Source organism: Narcine bancroftii, chromosome 6 (genome assembly GCF_036971445.1).
Source record: "Narcine bancroftii isolate sNarBan1 chromosome 6, sNarBan1.hap1, whole genome shotgun sequence".
Classification (NCBI taxonomy): Eukaryota; Metazoa; Chordata; class Chondrichthyes; order Torpediniformes; family Narcinidae; genus Narcine; species Narcine bancroftii.
The window spans coordinates 123,715,596-123,737,313 of NC_091474.1; the positions used below are offsets into that span (position 1 = coordinate 123,715,596).

At 42.1% G+C, this 21,718-nt stretch overlaps 1 protein-coding gene and 1 long non-coding RNA gene across 3 annotated transcripts in view; one reads left to right on the forward strand and one right to left on the reverse strand.

Moving 5' to 3' along the window:
* The first annotated feature begins 2,837 nt into the window (after window positions 1–2,837).
* The window catches only part of slc17a5 (solute carrier family 17 member 5), a 45,351-nt gene continuing 26,470 nt past the window's right edge, over window positions 2,838–21,718 (forward strand). Inside the window, exons 1-6 of one of the 2 annotated variants that reach the window (XM_069885928.1) lie at window positions 2,838–2,925; window positions 5,680–5,876; window positions 8,896–9,129; window positions 14,423–14,510; window positions 17,132–17,218; window positions 18,698–18,816. In XM_069885928.1, the coding sequence (XP_069742029.1) occupies window positions 2,871–2,925; window positions 5,680–5,876; window positions 8,896–9,129; window positions 14,423–14,510; window positions 17,132–17,218; window positions 18,698–18,816 (780 nt within the window). In that variant the 5' untranslated portion in view covers window positions 2,838–2,870. The other variant, XM_069885929.1, reaches the window with a different exon arrangement.
* LOC138736420 (uncharacterized) overlaps window positions 7,128–21,718 on the reverse strand; it is a 73,302-nt gene continuing 58,711 nt past the window's right edge. Inside the window, exons 4-5 of the long non-coding RNA XR_011340275.1 lie at window positions 7,661–7,745; window positions 7,128–7,167 (exon numbers count right to left, since the gene is read on the reverse strand). This is a non-coding gene — a long non-coding RNA (uncharacterized lncRNA). The remainder of the gene's footprint in view (window positions 7,168–7,660; window positions 7,746–21,718) is intronic.

The window sequence follows — 21,718 nt, forward strand, 5'->3', positions numbered from 1 at the left end:
ATTCATGTTCAACAACACCAAGAGGAGCAAAATCAAGAATGACAAAATTGCTAGGTGGAGGATCGAACTCTCCGCCTACAGTTTTGATATTGCCCACTGGCCAGAGGCCTTTGACTACCCTCCAGACGCCTTGTCCGGGGGATGCTGTGCCTCCGCACACACTAGTCAACTGTGGATCATACACAAAAAGCTCTGCCATCCAGGGGTCACCTGCATGGCTTATTTTGTCAAGTCCTGCAATTTGCCCTATTCAATAGAAGATGTCAGGGAAATTATCAGGTTATGCCAAGTCTGCGCTGAGTGCAAGCCGCACTTTTTTCGCCCTGCGAAAGCGCACCTGATTAAATCATCCAGGTCCTTTGAACGGCTCAATGTTGATTTTAAGGGACTTCTCCCCTCCACGAACAAGAACATCTTCTTTGTCTCGGTCATCAATGAGCACTCTCGCTTCCCGTTCACCATCCCGTGCCCAGACATGTTCGCCTCGTCCGTTATGAAGGCCCTGGACTCTATTTTCACCCTATTCGGGTATCCTGACTATATTCATAGAGACCGGGGCTCAGTCTTCATGAGCGATGAGCTGCGTCAGTACCTGCTGGTGAGGGGCATTGCATCTAGCAGGACTACCAGTTACAACCTTTGGGGGAATGGGCAGGTTGAAAAAGAGAATGTCACAATCTGGAAGGCTTCCAACTTGCTCTGAAACAAAAAGGCTTTCCAGACTCATGCAAGCAGGATGTCCTCCCCAATGCGCTCCACGCCATGCTACTCCTCATGAGCTCATGTTTACATTTGACAGAAGGTCAACATTAGGGTCTATGCTCCCAGCCTGGCTCACTAGTCCTGGTCCGGTCCTTCTCAAGAAGCACGTGAGGAGAAGCAAGACTGATCCCCTGGTGGAAAGGGAGAAACTGCTCCATACCAACCCCATGTACGCCTACATGGAATACCTGGATGGCAGGGAGGACCCTGTCTCCTTCAGGGACCTGGCACCCGCCGGAACTGAGGGTCTGTTGCCTCAGGTTCCCCACGAGCTACCAAACTTTTTATCCCTACCCCAAGTTCAGGAAAGTCGGAGTCGGAGCCCCAGCCCACTACCCTTCCATCACAGGTGGACCAGGAATCCCAAGGCCCCCCGGTGCTCAGGCGCTCCACCAGGATTTCCAGACCCCTGGACCGCTTGAATCTGTAAATAGTATTTTAAATATTTATCTTCTGTGTCTATTACCTGCTTCTGATCATTGTTCTCTTCAACCACAGACCCTTAATTCTGAAGGAAGGGGTGAATTCACTAGAGGTATCCTGGACTGATGACTGGTTCCGCCTCCCGGCCCCTCCCCCCAGGGGCCCATATATAACCCTGGCTTCACACTTAAACCCAGAACCCCTCTGAAGCCTGTGTTGTATGTTGAATGAGAGCATTTATCTATGCTACACATGGTAATAGGCCATTTCAGCCCACGAGCCTACGCTTCCCCATTACAGGCATTTACCTACTACCCTCGGTACGTTTTGAATGGTGGGAGAAAACCCATGCTGACACAGGGAGAATGTACCAACTGCTTACAGGCAGCGTGGGATTCAAACCCCAGTCCCAATCACTGGCACTGTAACAGCATTGCGCTGATCACTACGCTGACTGTGCCATCCACTTGAGATAGTAATAATGGAGAATTGTAGTCTATGCAACCAGTAAGAGATCAACTGCTCTGAATGTTCAAGATGTAGTGATTTACCTTTCCATTGTGTAGTTTGCAGTTTCACGTTAAAAACCAAAAATGCTGGAGGAGCTCAGCAGGTGATGCAGCATGCCTTGGACCTAAAGATATATAAGCACTGAGCCCTTCTTCAAGGTATGAGCAAAAACCAGGTGCCTGAAAGGCTGTTGGAGGAAGGATGAAAGGGCAGGGGGAGCAGCATAGGTGAATAGGCAAAAGGCCATAAGTGGGCATGGATGGGAGTACAGGAGAGGAAAGGTGATTGATCAGGGAGGGGTGGCTCTGTGAAGCAGAGCTGGAGGGAAGGAGACTGAGGGAAAGAGAGAGAGAGAGAGAGCTGGAGGGAAGTGGACATATGAATAGGGGAAGGGAGAGACAAGTTGTTGGGGGAGGGGAGGGGAGGGCAAATAGAAACTGGAGGTCAGTAAATCCCCTCTAGGTTGGAGGGTACTCAGATGGAAGATGAGGTGTTCTTCCTCCAATTTGTGAGTGGTGTCAGTCAGGTGGTGCATGAAATCATGGACGGATATGTTGGCATGGGAATGGGGCTGGGAATTAAAATGGGTTGTCAATGGGAGATCCCTACTATTGCAGCAGATAGAGCAAAGTTTTCAACGAAGTGATCTCCAAATCTGTGTCCAGTCTCTCTCATGTCGAGGAGGCCACAACAGGGCACGAGGCAGAAGATTGACCCCGCAGATTCACAAGTGAAATGTGGCTTCTCTGGGAAGGACTGTTTGGGACCCTGAATAGAGTTGAGTGTGGGTGCAAGTGGAGCAGCTCACAGGGGTAGGTACCGAGGGGGGCGAATGGTGGGAAGGGAGGAGTGGATGAGGGAGTCTCAGAGGGGAAGAAAATGCGCCAGATCGTGGGTGATGTGGAGGTCGGTGGGGGTGATCCTGTCCTTGCGGCGTCTGGGGCTGGAGGATGGCCAGAAGGTGCGAGAAGAGGAAATGCGAGAGCAGGGCCGAGTTGATGGTAGTCTCCATCACAGCCTCTGCAGACTTTCCGCGGTTCAAACCAGCTCGCTCGATTCGACGCCGACGGCTGACCACGTCGTACGAGCTGCAGACGGCGCCACGGTCCCGGAAATGATGTCCGCGCATGCCCGGCAGAGGATCCTGTGGCTGAAAGTCAGCTGACAGCTCCGAAATGGAGGGCTTGAGCGAAGATGTTCAGCCGCTGCTGAGCCGGGATCCGAGGCGAGGTTCGTTGCTGTAAATACCCAGGTTTTGTCCCAGCACTCTCATTTGTCAACGGGCACTTGGGAGAGGAGACAGTGGAATGAGATGATTGCAAATATCCTCGGGTCGCCACCCCTGCACCTTCAGTGCGCTCTCTGCCTTGGAAACGGCGTTGAATCTTTCACGGGTCGTTCCCTCTCTTAAAGCGATGGGAATTGGAATAGTTCTCACGCCTCTGGCGTTCTCTAGTCGCTCTTTGCTGTTGGGTTTTCAGGTATTTCCGCATCTGAAATGATTACAGAATTCACTCCCAGACCATTATCTTTAAATCCTCTTTGGTTCTTTTCATCGGTAACTTTTCAACCGCTATCCACTCAGTAATGATTCTTTCCTAAAATCAAAACTATTTCGTGATCTTTACGATCATGCTGGATTTGTATTTTCAGTTCTTCCACTATCTTCTGAATCTGGTACTCTATTGCCAGATTTGACACATACTTCAGTTGTAGCCTAATCAATGATTGTTTAACTTTCTTTGTATTATATACAATTTTAAGTCATGTAGTTTTAATTGCTTTATGGCTATGCCTTGCCACTTTAAAAGTATGTCTCAATATATAACACTTAATTGTGTGTGAATAAACAGGCTTTCAAAATAAAAATTTCAAGATTCCTTTATTGTCATGTCCACAAAATTTGTTTTCCTTTGCCCTCTAAAGGCATACAAAAGGAGCTACCAGTTCAGAGTCAGATAAGAAAAGTAAAAGATTGTCCCTTGAATAAAATCGAGTGTCCATAGATCTTCCTCCTTCCTCTTTTGATGTCACCACCCCTTGCACTTCCATAATCACTGTAGCTGCACGACCTCCTGTCTTGTCCAGCTCAGTGGTGAACCCAAGTTTGAGGCAAGCAAGTAACCCTCCTTGGATTCAAAGCGGTTGGGAAGCTGTCATTACCTGAGGATCTTTGGGAGCCCTGCTTGCAATGGCACCCATCTTGCCACCTAATCATGTGTTTGGGTGCCTTTGGTTACAGAGCTCCTGTGACACCTGCTGTGGTCTTTATGCTGTATGGTCCTCAAACAGGCTTCTACTTCTGTGGGATGGAAGAAGAAGAGTTCTGCTTGGTGACTTGCCCTGGACCACTGCTTCCCTAGAACCGGCAACACAGGTGGTCTGGGCTGTTGAATATGAGCGATGCCATCTTGTGCATGGAAACCCCTTTTTTAAAAAAAAGGGAGTCTGTGTATGTTTAGGGTATGCAACCAGACATATCCCTGAATGTGACCAAACAGACTTAATTTAAGGGGTTCACAGGGAAATATCAATAAGACATACCAGGAGTTACACCAGATCCATTAGTTGATTGGTAAAAAAGTTAATTAATTTTGCCCTTCAGATGAATAGATTGGCAGTGTGATCTTATCTGTTTTATTTTACAAAAGCTGAAAGAGCTAGAAAAAAAAATCCAGAAAATATAAGGTCAGAAGAAATGAATGATGTGGAAGAAGTTGGGCGATTCACTGATGAATTTGGACATGTGTTGCAGGTTTTAACATCCAATTATCAAAATTAGTCATTCTCTCAAATTTCTGTATACATTTTTGACTGCCTTCAAATATCTATGTAAAGAACATTTGGAAGGTGACACTAAAAAGGCTGGTGCACATGATGAGAAGAACTCATTGCATTAGGAGAACTGTTACCTTGGAATGAAAGATTAGTTGTCACATAGAAGACAGATTTGGAACAACAGCTCTTTTTTTAGGGTGGAAGAAAGTAACAAAGGAGTGCCCCAGGGGCCAGCTTTTGGCTCTCAATTAGATATAATTCATATTAATTACTTAGAGGATGAGGTAGTGTGTTAGATATCCAAGTTTTCTGATGACACAAATGCAGGTTGGAGGACATATTACATTGAGGATATCTGGACTCTGCTGGAGGTTATAGATTGAGTGGGTGAAGGTTTGGCAAATGGAATTAAATGTAGGAAAGTGAGAGGTAAAAGAAATCTGAAGACAAAATATCAAGATAAAGAAGAAAATAAATTCAGATAAGTCAAGTACAGAGGGATCTAGATGTTCATGAATTTCAAATGGTTAGCAGGTGCAGCAGGTTACATAGGAAGGCAAACGTTATACTGGCCTTTACTGTAAGGATTGGATTTTAGATAGGGAAAAGATTGAATTGTAAGGATGTTGGTGATGCAATACTTTGTAGTACCATGCACATACTTGGTCCCCTTTATTTTAGAAAGGATATACTACCATTGGAGGGAATCTAAAAATAATCACTAGGCTGGGATGAAAGGATTATTCTGTTATGTATGACTAAAGAAATTAGATCTATAATTCAGAGTTTAGAAGAATGAAGGGTGATTCTACTGAAACATAAGAGAATATATCATGGGGTAGATGTTGGGATATTTCCACTAGTGAGAGAAACTTGAATGAGGGGGGAATATAGTTGCAAGATAAAGGGGTAATCATTTCAAACTGAGCTGCATACAAATTCTTGTGGAGAGTGGCATATCTCTTAAAATGGAGTCATTTAAAGAGGAAATAGTTAATTTTTTGAAAGACTGGGGAACTGAGGGTGAAAGGAAACTGGCACATTGGAGGAAAAGAAGCCTGAGGCAGTTCAGCCATTGAATGGTGAGGCAGAATTGAGGAGCTGAATTGCCTGCTCCTGTTTTCTTGTATTCTTAAATATGGGATCATATGCAAATAAATCTATTTAAATATTATTTTTACCAACTATTCTCAATGTTTTCTTCAGTACCAGGTTGCTGTTCTGCTCGATACAACTTGGCAATTTTAGCCTTTTGGGGATTTTTTATTGTTTATGCACTACGTGTGAATCTCAGTGTTGCAATGGTTGAAATGTTGGAAAACAATACAACTTTGCCCAGGAATGGCAGTGATGAGGCATGCCCTCCACATTCCAATGTTACTCATCAAAAGTATGGGAAAAAGGTAAGATATTTAGCAATGTCTCTTATTTATTGTTAAAGTTAATAAAAATGGCCTATTCATAGCACAATAATTGCTTTCAAAAAGTGTTTAGAAAATAATTTTTCTGTACGCAAGAAATAAAAATCTCAGGGTTGTATGTGATGTCGTGTATGTACTCTGACAATAAATCTGAATTTTGAATTTTTAACTTTACTATACAAATATATTTCTCCTTAAATCAACAGATCATTACTGCATTATGTCAGACGTACTCTTTCCTTTTACAATAGCCTTTTTGCCTTTCTATTTTCCTGCTGCAAGAGAAACAATATATTATAAAACTACACATTTTCTTTCCAAATCTCATTGAAATGAGATTCATAAATTTGAGAATAAAGAATATGCATAATTGGCTGACAATATTAAAGAAACCAACCATTACCTGGCAGCTTCACTTTCTGTACACTAGAGGTCAATAAAAATTTTGCTGCTTGGGGTCAAGATTCAGATCTAGATCAAGATTCAAATAAAGATCAAGATTCAATTTATTGTCAAATTACATGAAATTGCTTTTGCCTGCTGTAAAGCTGACAGATTTGTCATCGGCAGAAATTGCCTGAAGTGCCTCTTACATTCAGAGAAAGAGAAGTAAAAGAGAGTCCACCCCAGAGTTACTGAGTGTCCGGAGATTTACCTCCAGGACTTCCGCAGTCTCCGCAGCCACACAGAGTCCAGTCCAAACCCTCGGTAATCCGAGCTCTAGATCCGAACCTCCGACACGGTCAGGAACCCTTCGGCACCCTCTCGCATCCCAGTTCCAATACCTGGTACCCCTTCAGCCAGTTTCAAGCCAGTCTCCAGCAGTCTGCAGCCTGGTGTGAGTCTCCCAACAGCAGTCTCCATCAGCCTCCAGCCTCCATGGGTTTCTTGCCTCAAGTCGCCAGCAGCCCACTGCATGCGTGGTCACCGTCCCCATAGGTCATCTCTCTGCTTCTCCTTCTTAAATGGAGTATGGTCTCCCTGTTTTCTGGTGCCCTGTGCCAGTCTGGAGTCTGCAACCTCTTTTGGCTGCTGCTGATCATAGGCTTCACCATCTTGGGTGCAGACCCCGCGGTCGCGGGATTTTAAATGAAACTACCTTTGGCTCTTTTAATGGGCCATTCAAAGCCTGTGTGGAGCTGATGGCAGTTGACTGGGCAGTTGGACCCCAAGGTAGTCCACCACGGGTTCGCCCCAGCGGCAATGCTGCCGTTACAGTGGCTCCGGCAGCACCATAGTCTTCACCCTTACACATGTTGAACCATCTTGCTTTCTGTTGAAACAGAACACTTTTCTTAAATAATCCTTATCCTTTTGTACTTTGGTAGTCTGAATTTCTGTAATGTCTCCCAGTTCTGTGCACTCATTTGTGCTTCTTCATTTCTAGTGTTGTTAAAAAAATATTTTAATTCCTCCACCATGGCTGCCAATTCATTAAATTGCTAAGGCTTCTAGCTCTGAACATTTCTTCCTAATTGTTCTCACAGTTTCCTTTTTTTAAGTATGGTCTTTAAAACTATTACAGGATGGAGTGGTTAATGCAATGTTATTACAGCGCTAGCAACCTGAATTTGAATCTGACAGTGTTGCAGCAGTTTGTATGTTCTCCTCGTGTGTGTGTAGGTTTCATCCAGTGTGCTGGTTTCCTTCAGCCCTTCAAAAATGTTCGGGGATTGTAGATTAATTGATGTATCTGTGGGTTGGAAGGGACTGTTACTGTAGCCCCTTTTACACTGAAAAAAACCACGTTATTGCCGTATACATACCTGTCTCTGGAAGCTGGCTTGCTTGTTGACATAAAAGCAGAAAAAATCCGGGTCCGTGAGTCCTTTTACACAACAAGCCGGCTTCCTGAAGAAGAGGCGAGACGTTTAGCACAACAGTGTCGGCACATAATGTGACATTGCGTCGAAAAAAGAATCAGATTTGGGGGGTGGGGGGGGAGGGTCTGGACACAAAGGTTTGCAGTAGCATGTAGCTTTTATTAACACACAATTATAGAAGAGTGTGGTAAAATGTTATCGGGAATAAAACACATGCAGACGATTTATAAGGGAGCGTGAGAAAATGTTAAACAGTACAGTAATTGTGTTCTGTTTAATATTTTCCAATGCTTTCTTATAAATTGTGCATGTGTATTTTATTGCCGTAATGTTTTCCCACGCTCATTTATAAACTCTGCACGTTTTATTCCCGTAACTTTTTCCCATTTTTTAAATAAATTTTGTGGGTGTGTGATTTATTCCATAACATTTTCCCATGATCGTCAACAAATTGTTATGTTAATAAATGCTACGTGTGTTTGCAAGCCCTTGCATCCAGACCCACTGATATTTACATACAATGCGCCTAGTAGTCCCTTGCTTTACTCACTGTGCACCTATGACTATGTACCTTTTCTGCACCCAACATCACAACATTCTGTTTTGAACTGGCAACATGGGTCACTCGTTTTAGACTGGTCCCACATCAATATGCTCCACTGCTCATACTACCTAACTTGGCGGATCAAACCCGTGTAAGTGTAGACCCCCCCCCCCACTCCACCTTTGATGCTTTCATAAATGCTGAAAGGCAGATAATACCCAGCTTTCAAGCACTATATAAAGGGGGTACCTGCTGTATGTTTAAATTTAATTTAAATTTAAAACTTACACTGACTAAGCATTTATTCATTTGTTCTTGTACTTTTTAATGTGGCTCAGTGCCAATTTTGTTTATTCTTTAGAAAGTTTTGCCATTGTTAAAAGTGTAATGGTAAGTGATGGTAATTTTCACCCTGAGAACAACAAAAATTGCTACAAAATGAACATGTTCACCTTTGAGGTGGGTGGATAAAGGTTAATTCAGAATTATTTACTTTTATGTTAAGCTGGTGTTAAACTGTTCTACTTATTACTTTTTATTTATACCCACATTGCGGTGATTTTTATTTTATTTTTATCATGAAAAGAATTTGCCAAAATTACAGTTATTCCAAACTTCTCATTGTTTCTAATAGGGCAAAGTATATACCTGGGATTCGGATATACAGGGATGGATCCTTAGTGCTTTCTTCTATGGTTACATCGTTACTCAGATTCCTGGTGGATATCTGGCTGGTAAATTTGGAGGGAAACTGTTGCTTGGTTTTGGCATACTGGGCACTTCAGTTTTTACCCTGTTGACTCCACCAGCAGCTGCGTTGGGACCTTATTGTGTAATTGTACTGAGGATTATTGAGGGCCTGGGAGAGGTATGTTCAAACTTTTCGTATATGTTTAAGAATTTTGAAATTGCAACATTTAAATCTGTGGCATTGAAAATGAGAAAAAAAGATGCAGATGTTGCAAACTAGAATATAAAGAGAAAATGCTGGAAACACTCAGCAGGTCAGACAGCATCTCTGGAAAGAGAAACAGTTAATGCTTCAGGTAACTTCTAATAAAGAGTCGTGGACCTAAAATGTTAACTCAGTTTTTTTTCCCCCCACAGATACTATGTTTACATTTCTTTGGTAATTTTGACAGGTGAAATTTTAGTTTTTGTTTTGAACTTGCTATCTTTAAAAAAAAAACTTTGAGAAAAAAGATGTGCATTGCAATTAATTATAACTTTAATCAAAATGCAACCAATCATTTAAAGTTGCTTTAAATATTTTGGAGATTTAAGAGTGGTACCAAAAGCTTTGAGAATTTTTAGGTCCTCCTGTACATCAACTCTTGATTGTGACAATTAAATACAGTATAACTGGATTGAAAATATCATGTTAGTGCAAAATGCTTGTGGAGAAGGTGAAAAAGTTTCTAATTAATTTTAAATGTATTTACCCATGAATAATAGAAAATATGTAAGAATTTTCAAACATTCTATTACCCAATGATTGCTACTTATCTGACTTTAGGTCATACTTTTTGTTCAGAATGTGGTTATGGATTTCCCCGAGTTAGCAGATAAGCATGTTATAGTCTTCACAGAAGCAAAGAGATTTATTCTCCTTTATTTGCTCTGTGTTCCACAGTTTTAAATTTGTAATCAAACAATTCACATGATTAAAGTGCACATTCCAGATTTTATTAAAGGATATTTATATACTTTTTGGTTTGACCATGTGGAAATTACAGCATTTTTTATACATAATCCCCTCATTTCAGGGCACCAGTATTTGGGATATTTGGCTTCACAGGTGTTTGTGAGTACTCGGGTATGTTTAATTGTTTGTTGGTGCAGGTATAAGAGAGCTAGGCTTGCTTCTCTGCTTTTGATCACCTTTAGAATCTCTAGTTGCCATTTTTCAACATGAGGTCCAGAGTTGCATCCATAAAAGTCAAAGAAGCCATTATGTGGTTGAAAAATAAGAATAAAGAGACATCACCCTAATTTTAGGATTACTGAAATCAACAATTTGGAACATCATTAAGAAGAAAGAGTGTACTGGTGAGCTCTCTAATCGCAAAGGCCAAGTACCTTCAGTGCTGATGACAGGAATTCCCATCATTATGAAGAAAAATCCCAAAACGTCTGTCCAACAGATCAGCAATTCTCCTCAGGAGGTAGGTATGGATGTGCCAATGACAACTGTCTGCAGAAGACTTCATGAACAGAAATACAGAGGCTACACTGCAAGATGCAAACCACTAGTTAGCCACAGAAACAGGATGGTCAGATTACAGTTTGCCAACAAATATTTAAAAGAGCCTGCAGAATTTTGGAAGGTCTTGTGGACAAATGAGACCGAGATTAACCTGTATCAGAATCAGTGGCAGATTACCCATTAGGCTGAAGCCCAGTAGCCTGGAAGGTAAGGGGGCTGACCATGATTTGGTTGACAGGCTAACATCCACACGGAGGGCATGATATACGGCCATTCAAAGTAGACGTTGGGAATGTGGGGCCGGTCATATGGTGCACAGATAATGCGAAGAGATCAGTGGCAACTGTTGCCTTGAGAATAAATGCCAAAGACAGTTGCCTTGGAGACTGTTAACCATCAACAGCTTGGGCCAGGAGCAAGGTGAGTAATGCTGCACCATTGGAATCGGTCCGCAGCCGCATCCCGGAGTAGGCCTTCACTGTGGGCAGGGATGGCGGCGGTCTCTGCGGTCCCTTGGGAGCCATGTGCTGCCCTGCTCTGTGTTTACTGCGTCCGCTGTAAAATGGCAGGTGATTCTGGCTGGGGATCATTAGCCCGGTTTGAGGCCTGACTTGCAGCTGCGATCTCTCTGTATTACTGTCTACTGCTTGTGGCTGGAGGTTGCAGATTGGAGTGCAGGGGTGGTGTGTAACAATGGGGGAGAGGGTGCGGGGAGCTGGCCTATCCTGCTAACGTGTTGATTGCATCAGAACTTGGAGGCCAACTACTCCCAAGCCAGCTCAGTGGCAGAAGGATAGGTGAGATTTCAGGTTGAGACCCTCATCTAGGGCATTTGAATTCTTCTCTTCCTCCTCCTCCACACTTCATTCTATTCAACAAGGGGTGAGGGCTGTGGGGCAAGAAGGGGGGTGCTTACTAAAACTCAGCCTAGGGGCTGGGTCGCAGTTAATTCACTACTGATCAGAGTGATGGCAAGAGCAAAGTGTGCAGGTGTAAAGGAACTGCCCAAGATCCAAAGCATACCACCTCACCTATGAAACATGGTGGTGGGTGTGTTATGCCTGGGTATGTATGGCTGCCACAGGTACTGGTGCACTTATCTTCATTGATGATGTAACTGCTGATAGCAGTAGCAAAATGAATTCTGAGGTGCATGGAAACATCTTATCAGCTCAAGTTTGCGCAAATGCCTCCAAACTCATTTGGCGGTGCTTCATTTCCTCAGCAAGACAATGATCCCAAACATACTGCAAAAGCAACAAAGGAATTTTTCAAAGCTAAAAACTGGAAAATTCTTGAATGGCCAAGTCAGTCACCTGATTTAAATCCAATTGAGCATGTTTTCCATACGCTGAAGAGAAAACTTAAGGGGACAAGCTTCTGAAACAACCAAGAGCTGAAGATGGCTGCAGTAGAAGCCTGGCAGAGCATCATCAGAGAAGAGAGCACCTAGTGACATCTATGAATCACAGACTTCATGCAGTCATTGCATGCAAGGGATATGTAACAAAGTACTAAACATGACTAATATAAAATTTTATGGTGCCCTGACATGAAGGGACAATGTATAAAAAAAAAAGTACCAAACTAAAATATACATTAATACCCTTTAGTAAAATCTGGAACATCCACTTTATCAGATGTGAATTCTTTGATTACAAATTTAAAACTGTGGAACACAGAGGCAAATAAAGTAAAATGTGTCTTTGTCCCAAATATGAGGCTATTTTATGTCAGGCCTCCACCTGGAGGCCGGCTGCAAGAGCGGATCGAAAACTTAAAACTTACCTTTCAGACAGCAGCCCTAAAAGGCAGCTCCAGCGTCCCATTCATATTGAGAGATACCTCGCAGCGCCCTACGGAGCCGATGAAGGTAGGACGACTGGTACCGTAGCATTACCCTTCATAAATTCGTGGCAGAGCAATGGCCATCTTCCCTACCCACGCAGAACAGTTCCAGCTGCGTGGGGGATTATGGGTAGAGAAGATGGCCACTGCTCTGCTGCATTTTGAGCTGCAGAGAGCGGGCCTGAAGACCAAAGCAACCCAGTGAGGCTGTCACAGCCTGGACCAGCCGCTCCCCTGATGACTCCCACCAGCTCCGACGGCCCCCGCTGCCCCGTCGGCGCCTGCCCGCTGCCCCTGCCTTGAGGGGGTCATGGAGGGAGAGGGGTGAGCGGGAAGATGGGTCAAGGGCTGACGGACGGCATCATCAGCCTACCCCTAACCAGCCACTTGCAGCGGCTGTACATTCAGGTCAGGTGGCAGAGTGCAGCGTTCCACCAGTGATCCTTCCCTGAGCAGGGTTGGAATCGGCACTTCAGAGCCAGTCGCAGCGCATTTAGAAAGGTACATCTCTAGGCGTAAAGGTGAAGAAGCTTTACAGACAGGTGTTTTTCCTGCCTGGAAGTGCCTCTGGAGGATACTCTACATGGATGCCAATGATCATCCTGTACTCAGAGGTTGTTCATGATGTGCTTGTGATTAGCAACTTCATAATCTTAACCTGCAGTACATTTTGTGCTTTCACTTCCCTTGGCGCTTTTATAGAGGTGTTCTGCTTCATTATCTGGGATTTTTTTAAAAAACAAAGAAATTAGCAGGTAGTTTCCTTTCCCCTGTTTGTCAATGCAGTTCAACTTGTTAGGGTCTGGGATCATTGATGTGCTGATGCTTCTGTTGTACTTGTCCTGCTGTGGTACAAGACACATTTAAAGAGTTGAGCTATGGGTGAAAGAATTATTTGTCTGAATTTGATTGTGGAGTTGGAGCTTGACTAGGTTATGTAGAAATTTCTCCCATTTTGAGAAAAAGATTGTTCAGGCTTGGCATATGTTTGCTATTCTGAATCAAGTACAGTCGTTTGATGCATAATGCTTTTTTAAAAACTACTAGTAGGTTTTGCTGTAATTGAATGGCTTTCCAGACTATTTGAGAGGGTGGTTGGGAGTCAACTACATTAATCTCAGTCCACAGTGGCATTAATCAGGCTCAGTGACTACAGCAGAAGTGTATAACCTTGAGGTTGGTGAATTATATTAATTTTACAGCTGATAGCTTTTTGTACAAATATATTTAATTAACTGAATTATTTCCTGGCTATTGTAGATGGATTTAACTTGTGATTCCAAATTATTAGTTTTGGCTTTTGGATACTACATATGAAAACTTTGAAAAGCCATACTTTAAAAAAAAAACCCTGATAAAAATAGTTTAATTTATTGTAAAATTTGGCTAATAGAAATGTTGATACAACATGTAATTCATTTTGTAATTGACAGTAATATTTTGGAGACATTTTTTCAGTTATTTCTTTAAATATTATGTCAGTATATATGTAAGGCATTATAAAAATCCAATTTTATTTCATTATTTTTATGCCCCATTAAATTTTAAGAAAGCACTTTACTTAAGGTAATAGGTACCAGTAGTTCAGTTAATCAGACAAAGTTTTATACTAAGCCAAAAAAGACAAATTTATCTTTAGGATTTAGCTAGGATAAATACTTTAAGGGATATTTTCAAGAAGAAAAAGAGGCAGAAAGGGTGAGAAGGGAATTGCAGAACTTAAGACTTTGGGAGATTGTATGAAAAATGCACAATTGCCATATTTCAAACAACACAGGTGAATGGGTGGGTTAGAATATTTTAATATTCAAATAAGAATAACAATTACTAAGAATTTCAGTAGATGGGATGAGGTACAAATGAATAGAAATGGAATTAGAGTTTGAAATGAATTGACTTGGTGATGGAAAGCATATAGAGATTAGAAGTTTGGTTCATGTTAAACAATGCTGAAATTATGAAATTCAGGTTTAATTTGAAAAATTATAGAGGGAAGTGTATGGGATGTAAGCAAATGGAGCTTATGGCACAGTCTTAAAATAGCAAATTTTTCCCAGTGATTCTCAAGTTGCTCATTTTATGAGATTGAATTTATTATTTTTAATAGGGTGTGACCTTCCCCGCCATGCATGCAATGTGGGCTGAATGGGCACCACCTTTAGAAAGGAGCACCCTTGTCAGCTTATCATATGCAGGTGAGCTTTGTGTTTAAATCACACACTATTCTTTGTGTGAAAATAATGCAAGGGCCAAATTTACCAAAAGTGACACTAATGGAGCAGAAATAACATTTTCTTGAATACTTTATTGGTAATAATGATAGTGCTAATTGCATTTTTGGCTTCCAGAATGTCAGATTTACCTTTTTTAGAAAATAGTACCATATTAAAATTGTAGTTCAATTCTTTCAAACAAATCACAACATAATGTTGACATTGTTTTGGAATGGCTTGCATTTTAAAAGGTTTCTAACGTTATGACAATCTTTCATCTTGACTGTCTCAGATTCGCCTACTCAGTGTATCTCCGCTTAACCTTTTTGGTCAAGATATAACAGGACATCAGAATCCTTCCCATTATGTTGTGTATCTTTCCAAATGTAAATGTAATTGTGCTTCTAGTTTCAGTCTTTAGGTAACAAAATTTTATCTACTGTATTCTTAGAGTTGTTGCGAGCCCAGAGGACCCATAAACCCAAAAGCAATAGATATTCACCAAGATAAATGGTTACTTAAACAAAAGTTGTTTTTAATTGTATTTAAACATGAAAACAGAATCACACTTTAACTTGTCACTATTAACTAACGTAACTTAACCCCCTTCTAATTCTAAGCGCACGTGTATATAATGTGTGTATAAGTTCAGAAAAGTTCTTTGATTCACAGTCCAATCTCACTTCTCATTTCTCCAAGTTCACTGTTTGCAGGCAATTCTTAAACTGTGCACAGAATTTAACATTTATGAAGTTCACCAGGCTTTGGAGTTCTGCTCAGGAAGGTTCTTGTCGGTTTTCAGATAGAAATATGTTATTTGCTGGACACCCATAACTGATTCCTTGTAATCAGCCACTTTAGTGTCTTGCCAAAGAAATTTGCCCCATCAGTGTTTTCCAGAAGATGGCCTCTTTCTTTCAGGTTACCACAGAGTTCCTTTTTGTTTCTCTTATTTCAAGTGAAACAGTAGACAGCCAGCCCTCTCCTCTTGCATGAACCACAAGGGCTTTGACCAGGCTGAACAAAGCAGTCACAAATGGGGTTTTCCACAAGCTTTCCAGCTCGTCCTGTTCCAGTCCCAGCTGCTGCTGCCTGGAAAACTGCAGAACTGAACTCTCTTTCTCTCAGAAAAAGCCTGTTTTACTCTCTCTGCTTGCAAAACCACATGTCCCTCTTAGAACAGCAAGCTCCACTCCAGACAGCCTGTGGCTCTGACAAGTTATTTCATCTGTTGCCTTTTTGTAAACAATCCATTAGTGAAGTCTCTTAGGCACTCCCCAAAGCTTTTGCAAAGTCTCTTGGGGCCGGCCTATCTCGCATCAGCCGAGCTCCAGTATTTTAGATAAGATCTGTTTTAAAGTGTTTGTATGTGACCTACACTACAAAACCTGCCCCAACTACAAAACCTGCCCCAATTTATCTCCAAAAAACATATCTATAATCTGTCACAGAGTGATAATAGTATTCATAGATTTTCTTTTGAAAATGTAAAGATCTTTATTAATGTTCCTACAGTACAACTCCAGTTATCCGAAATGGTCAGGACCGGGCCTATGTCGGATAAATGTTTTTTTTTCAGATAACTGATCATTTTTTTTAAAAACAGCGCAGTAGCAAAACAAATCACTTCTATTGATGTTTAAACAACAGCAACAGTGGAAGCTTTTTTAAGCATTAAAATGTTTAATTCTCACCAAAGAAATGCTGGCTGCAACACTGCCGCCAATCACCAAGACCTCCCAACCACTGCCGCTGATCCCTGACACGTTCCCACTGCTGCCGCTGATCCCCAGGGAGGCTTCCTGGGCCAATGGAACACTAACTGGTGAGTTGGCAGGCTCCTGTCTCCCAGGTCACCGGAACTCCTGACGCTTGAGACCCAACTTTGAATCCTCTCCTAGGCCTACTGCATATGCACATTAGGAAGTCCGGTGTGCAAGTGCGGTAGTAGGCTGATGGGAGGGTTTGGAGTTTGTCTCGGGAGTTCTGGTGTGCCAGGGAGGGAGGGAAGGAGATAGGAAGGGAGGGAACGCCACTGAGCCTGAGGTCCCGTTCCTGTCTTGGAGGCCACTTTACTTGTTGACACCGGGACAAGAGATACTTCCGACTGCTTGTGACTGGGAGACAGTGGCATGCAATTTGAGAGGGAGAGTTGGAGACAAAAGTCAATAGGAGAAGGTAAAGAAGAAATGGAAAGAGAGAGGGGAAGGAGTTACCCGAAATGAGGACAATCGTCATTCTAATTTCATATTTTTTTCATCCTGTGAGGTCATTTCGGGTTTAAAGAAAATTGGATAAATGAGGATTTCCGACTTTTTTTGGATATCCTTATTCATCTGAAATTTAATTTTATTTTCAGATAAATGAAGATTTTGGAGTATTCATTTTCAGATAATCGGAGTTGTACTGCATTTGATTGTATAGAAATTTGTCCAGTTTGAATTACATGAAATGAAAACCATGTGAATTATGAGAAAATAAAACAACCATGAAATCCCATTGTATAAATTTAAGTGTCAATATAAATGTTAGCCTGCAAATATTTAATATCCTAAATGTGTGTCACACATTAGTGTAGTTATAAATCTTGCATATTTTTCTAGGTGCACAACTTGGAACAGTGGTTTCCCTTCCATTATCTGGAATAATTTGCTATTACCTGGATTGGTCATACGTGTTTTACATATTTGGTAAGGATTCATTCTGCACATGTAGAGCATTATAATTCAATCTTGCTCATTGATAATTTTATTTGTTTTCTTCCATTCTACTAAAATAATTTGTTTACTAAGATATGATAATTGAATGAGTAGAAATATACTTCAGTAAAGCAGGAAGAACCATCTCCAAGAAAGTTCTTTTTTCCTTGTTAATCTGTCAAACTCCATCTAATTGAAAGGAAAATTAGGTGTAATTTGCAGTAAATGGGCTAGTATGCCATTTACAAAAAGGGTTAAATGCACTTATTGCAGATTTTTTTGTGTTTTATTGAAAAGCAATCACTGTCTGGCAAATGAAAACTGGAATCCTTACACATGTTTGTCATTTAAATTCTCTTGCTGTCTGCTGAACGCAGCCAAATTGAGGAGTCTAATTTGAAATCTATTCTGTTTGCTTTTGTATGCTTGTGGATTTTTATCATGGAGCCACACAAACTAAATCCTGAAAAGAAAGTAAAACTTGGGATAATACACTTTGACTACTCTACTTTTGAATAGAAATCACCAATACATTATTTTCATGTCCATTTCACAGAAGAAAGGTCAAGGTTGAAATGTCCCAAATCTTTGTACTTCTGTGGCCTTTTCTTTATATCTTCAATTTGATCCTCCATTCTCTCAAAGGTATTTGCACCATTAGGTAGCAAACAGTGTGTCAAATCCTTCCAAAAACATAAGCAACAAACAAAGTGCTGGAGGAATTCAGAGGGTCAGGCAGCATCCATAGAAAACAAAGGATAGGCGACATTTCAGGAATATTAAGAACTGGGTGGATGCACAAATAAAAGGGGAGAGGGAGGAGCACTGGCTGACAGGTGACAGGTGAATATAGGTGTAAGGGGGAGGAAAAGAAAGGAGTCAAATGGTGATAGTGAAGGGGCAGAAAAATGAGGAAAGATATAAAATCCCAACCCCTTAATTTATCACCTCCCTTTAAAGAAAATTTGTCATCCTAACCATGACTGTCTCAGTGGGACTCCAGAAATACTCATTTGTTGGTACTGCAGTGAAAAATCCATCTATAACCTGTGTATTTTGCCTCTTCAAAGGTGAAATTGTAGATTCTTGGGAAAGTTATTAATCTTTATTTGTACACTAATTTGCATCAGGGTCTTTGCATCATTTTATAAATTGACTGTAGGGTCGGGGGGGGGGGTGGTGTAAATGTATTGTCTGATTATAGTTTTAGATGGAGACTGAGCTGAGTATTTCCTTGGATTTCTTTTATTTGTTTAGATTTCCAGCAGAGCAATTATTTTGTTTTCAATCAAATTAAATTCCATCATTCTTTCAATGCACACGTTTTATAATTATTAAGGCTACAAATGTGCCTTCGGTGGAAGAACCTTTGAAATTGTGTACAAAACCATATGAAACGTGTTAAAAGATTATACATTTTTCTTTGGATATTTTGATTGTCTAATTTTCTCATAATTATTTTTTTTTAAGGTGCACTGGGAGTTGCCTGGTGTTTGTTGTGGTTCTGGCTGGCAAGTGACACACCAAAAAGCCACAGAACAATATCTAATGCTGAGCAAGAGTACATAATTTCTTCACTTCATGGTCAGGTACGATATATATTGCAAAACAGAATCATTAGGACATATTAGGACCTTCAAAGTAACATCAAAAACAAGTCATTCAATTCTTCATCTGTGATTTCATGGCATCTCAAATCCTTTGAGGATTCTGCGCAACTACTACAGAGCAAGAAAATGACATTTGTCTTCAATTTATAATTCTTTGGCTTGGCTTCGCGGACGAAGATTTATGGAGGGGGTAAATGTCCACGTCAGCTGCAGGCTCGTTTATGGCTGACAAGTCCGATGCGGGACAGGCAGACACGGTTGCAGCGGTTGCAGGGGAAAATTGGTTGGTTGGGGTTGGGTGTTGGGTTTTTCCTCCTTTGTCTTTTGTCAGTGAGGTGGGCTCTGCGGTCTTCTTCAAAGGAGGTTGCTGACCGCCGAACTGTGAGGCACCAAGATGCGCGGTTTGAGGCGATATCAGCCCACTGGCGGTGGTCAATGTGGCAGGCACCAAGAGATTTCTTTAGGCAATCCTTGTACCTTTTTGGTGCACCTCTGTCACGGTGGCCAGTGGAGAGCTCGCCATATAACACGATCTGTCAACAACATTTGAATGCAGACAGAGGAGCAAGTTATTTTGTTCCTCAAATTTGAGTTATTTGTCTGATTGTGGCTGACCTGTACCTGAATTCATATTTTCCTATTTTTTTTTCTTCTTTGGCTTGGCTTCGCGGACGAAGATTTATGGAGGGGGTAAAAAGTCCACGTCAGCTGCAGGCTCGTTTGTGGCTGACCAGTCCGATGCGGGACAGGCAGACACGATTGCAGCGGTTGCAAGGGAAAATTGGTTGGTTGGGGTTGGGTGTTGGGTTTTTCCTCCTTTGCCTTTTGTCAGTGAGGTTTCCTATAGTTTGTTTATTAATGCCAAGTCCAACAAAAAAAATCAGTTTTTACAATCTAAATTAAGGCAACAAGTCAACAGTGGTAAAGTGTGATGGAAGTGATCACAAATGATCCAGTATAAATGATTTGATGGAGAAAAGCTCATTGATGGAGTGATGCCAAGGCCACAGCTTTTTCATGTTCTGTGCTGCTTAATGTCAAAAAGTACTCATTCTCACTGTGTTAGGAATTCAGCTTGATTTTGTAAAGTTTAAAATTCAACAGTGTTAACAAAGTCAAAAATCAAAGAGACAGATTACAGATCAAAATGACACTTTCCTCTGGACAGAGTGAACTTTTTTTAATGTATGGTTTAAGGAGAGGAACAGGATGGCGCCAAAGAAATCTCCGTATCCCCCTGAAGAATGGGCCCCCTGCGTAGCTGCGGCCGAGGTGAGCTATCTAAAACCCTGTCCAAAGTGAACCCACACAAGGCAGCGGGACCAGACAACAGACCTTGTCGGGTAATGAAGGACTCCACAGACCAATTGATGGAGGTCTTCGTGGACATCATCAACATCTCATTGCAGCAGTCTATCATTCTTGCAGGTTTCAAGACAACCACTATCATCCCGGTACTTGAGGGAGTGACAATAACAGGCCTTGATGACTACCGCCCTGTGGCACTGACCTCCACCATTATGAAATGCTTAGAGTGTCTGATGATGGAACGCATCAAAGCACACCTCCCAGAGACGCTGGACCCATTTCAATTTGCTTGTAGAAGAAGCCATTCCACAGATATGCTTTAGCATTGTCCCTTTACTCTGTCCTGACCTACCTGGAGAACAAAACCTCATATTACCAGGCTGCTGTTCATGGACTTCAGCTTGGCGTTTAATACGATCATTCACCAGAGGCTGGTGGAGAAGCTGTCCTCCCTGGGACTTAACACCCTTCTCTGTAACTGGATTCTGTATTTCCTAACTGAAAGATAAAACTCTGTCCGGGTCAGTTAAGAATATCAAACACTGTTGCACTGACCACTGGAGCACCTCAGGGTTGTGTTCTCAGATTTCCGATTTTAGATTTATTGTCAGAGTACATACAACTCTGAGATTCTTTTTCTGTAGACGAGGCAGAATTACCACTTATTGATAGTGCAAAAAAATCTACACAGCATATACATGTAAACAAATCTTCTTTCTTTGGCTTGGCTTCGCGGACGAAGATTTATGGAGGGGGTAAAAAAGTCCACGTCAGCTGCAGGCTCGTTTGTGGCTGACCAGTCCGATGCGGGACAGGCAGACACGATTGCAGCGGTTGCAAGGGAAAATTGGTTGGTTGGGGTTGGGTGTTGGGTTTTTCCTCCTTTGCCTTTTGTCAGTGAGGTGGGCTCTGCGGTCTTCTTCAAAGGAGGCTGCTGCCCGCCAAACTGTGAGGCGCCAAGATGCACGGTTTGAGGCGTTATCAGCCCACTGGCGGTGGTCAATGTGGCAGGCACCAAGAGATTTCTTTAGGCAGTCCTTGTACCTTTTCTTTGGTGCACCTCTGTCACGGTGGCCAGTGGAGAGCTCGCCATATAATACGATCTTGGGAAGGCGATGGTCCTCCATTCTGGAGACGTGACCCATCCAGCGCAGCTGGATCTTCAGCAGCGTGGACTCGATGCTGTCGACCTCTGCCATCTCGAGTACCTCGACGTTAGGGGTGTGAGCGCTCCAATGGATGTTGAGGATGGAGCGGAGACAACGCTGGTGGAAGCGTTCTAGGAGCCGTAGGTGGTGCCGGTAGAGGACCCATGATTCGGAGCCGAACAGGAGTGTGGGTATGACAACGGCTCTGTATACGCTTATCTTTGTGAGGTTTTTCAGTTGGTTGTTTTTCCAGACTCTTTTGTGTAGTCTTCCAAAGGCGCTATTTGCCTTGGCGAGTCTGTTGTCTATCTCATTGTCGATCCTTGCATCTGATGAAATGGTGCAGCCGAGATAGGTAAACTGGTTGACCGTTTTGAGTTTTGTGTGCCCGATGGAGATGTGGGGGGGCTGGTAGTCATGGTGGG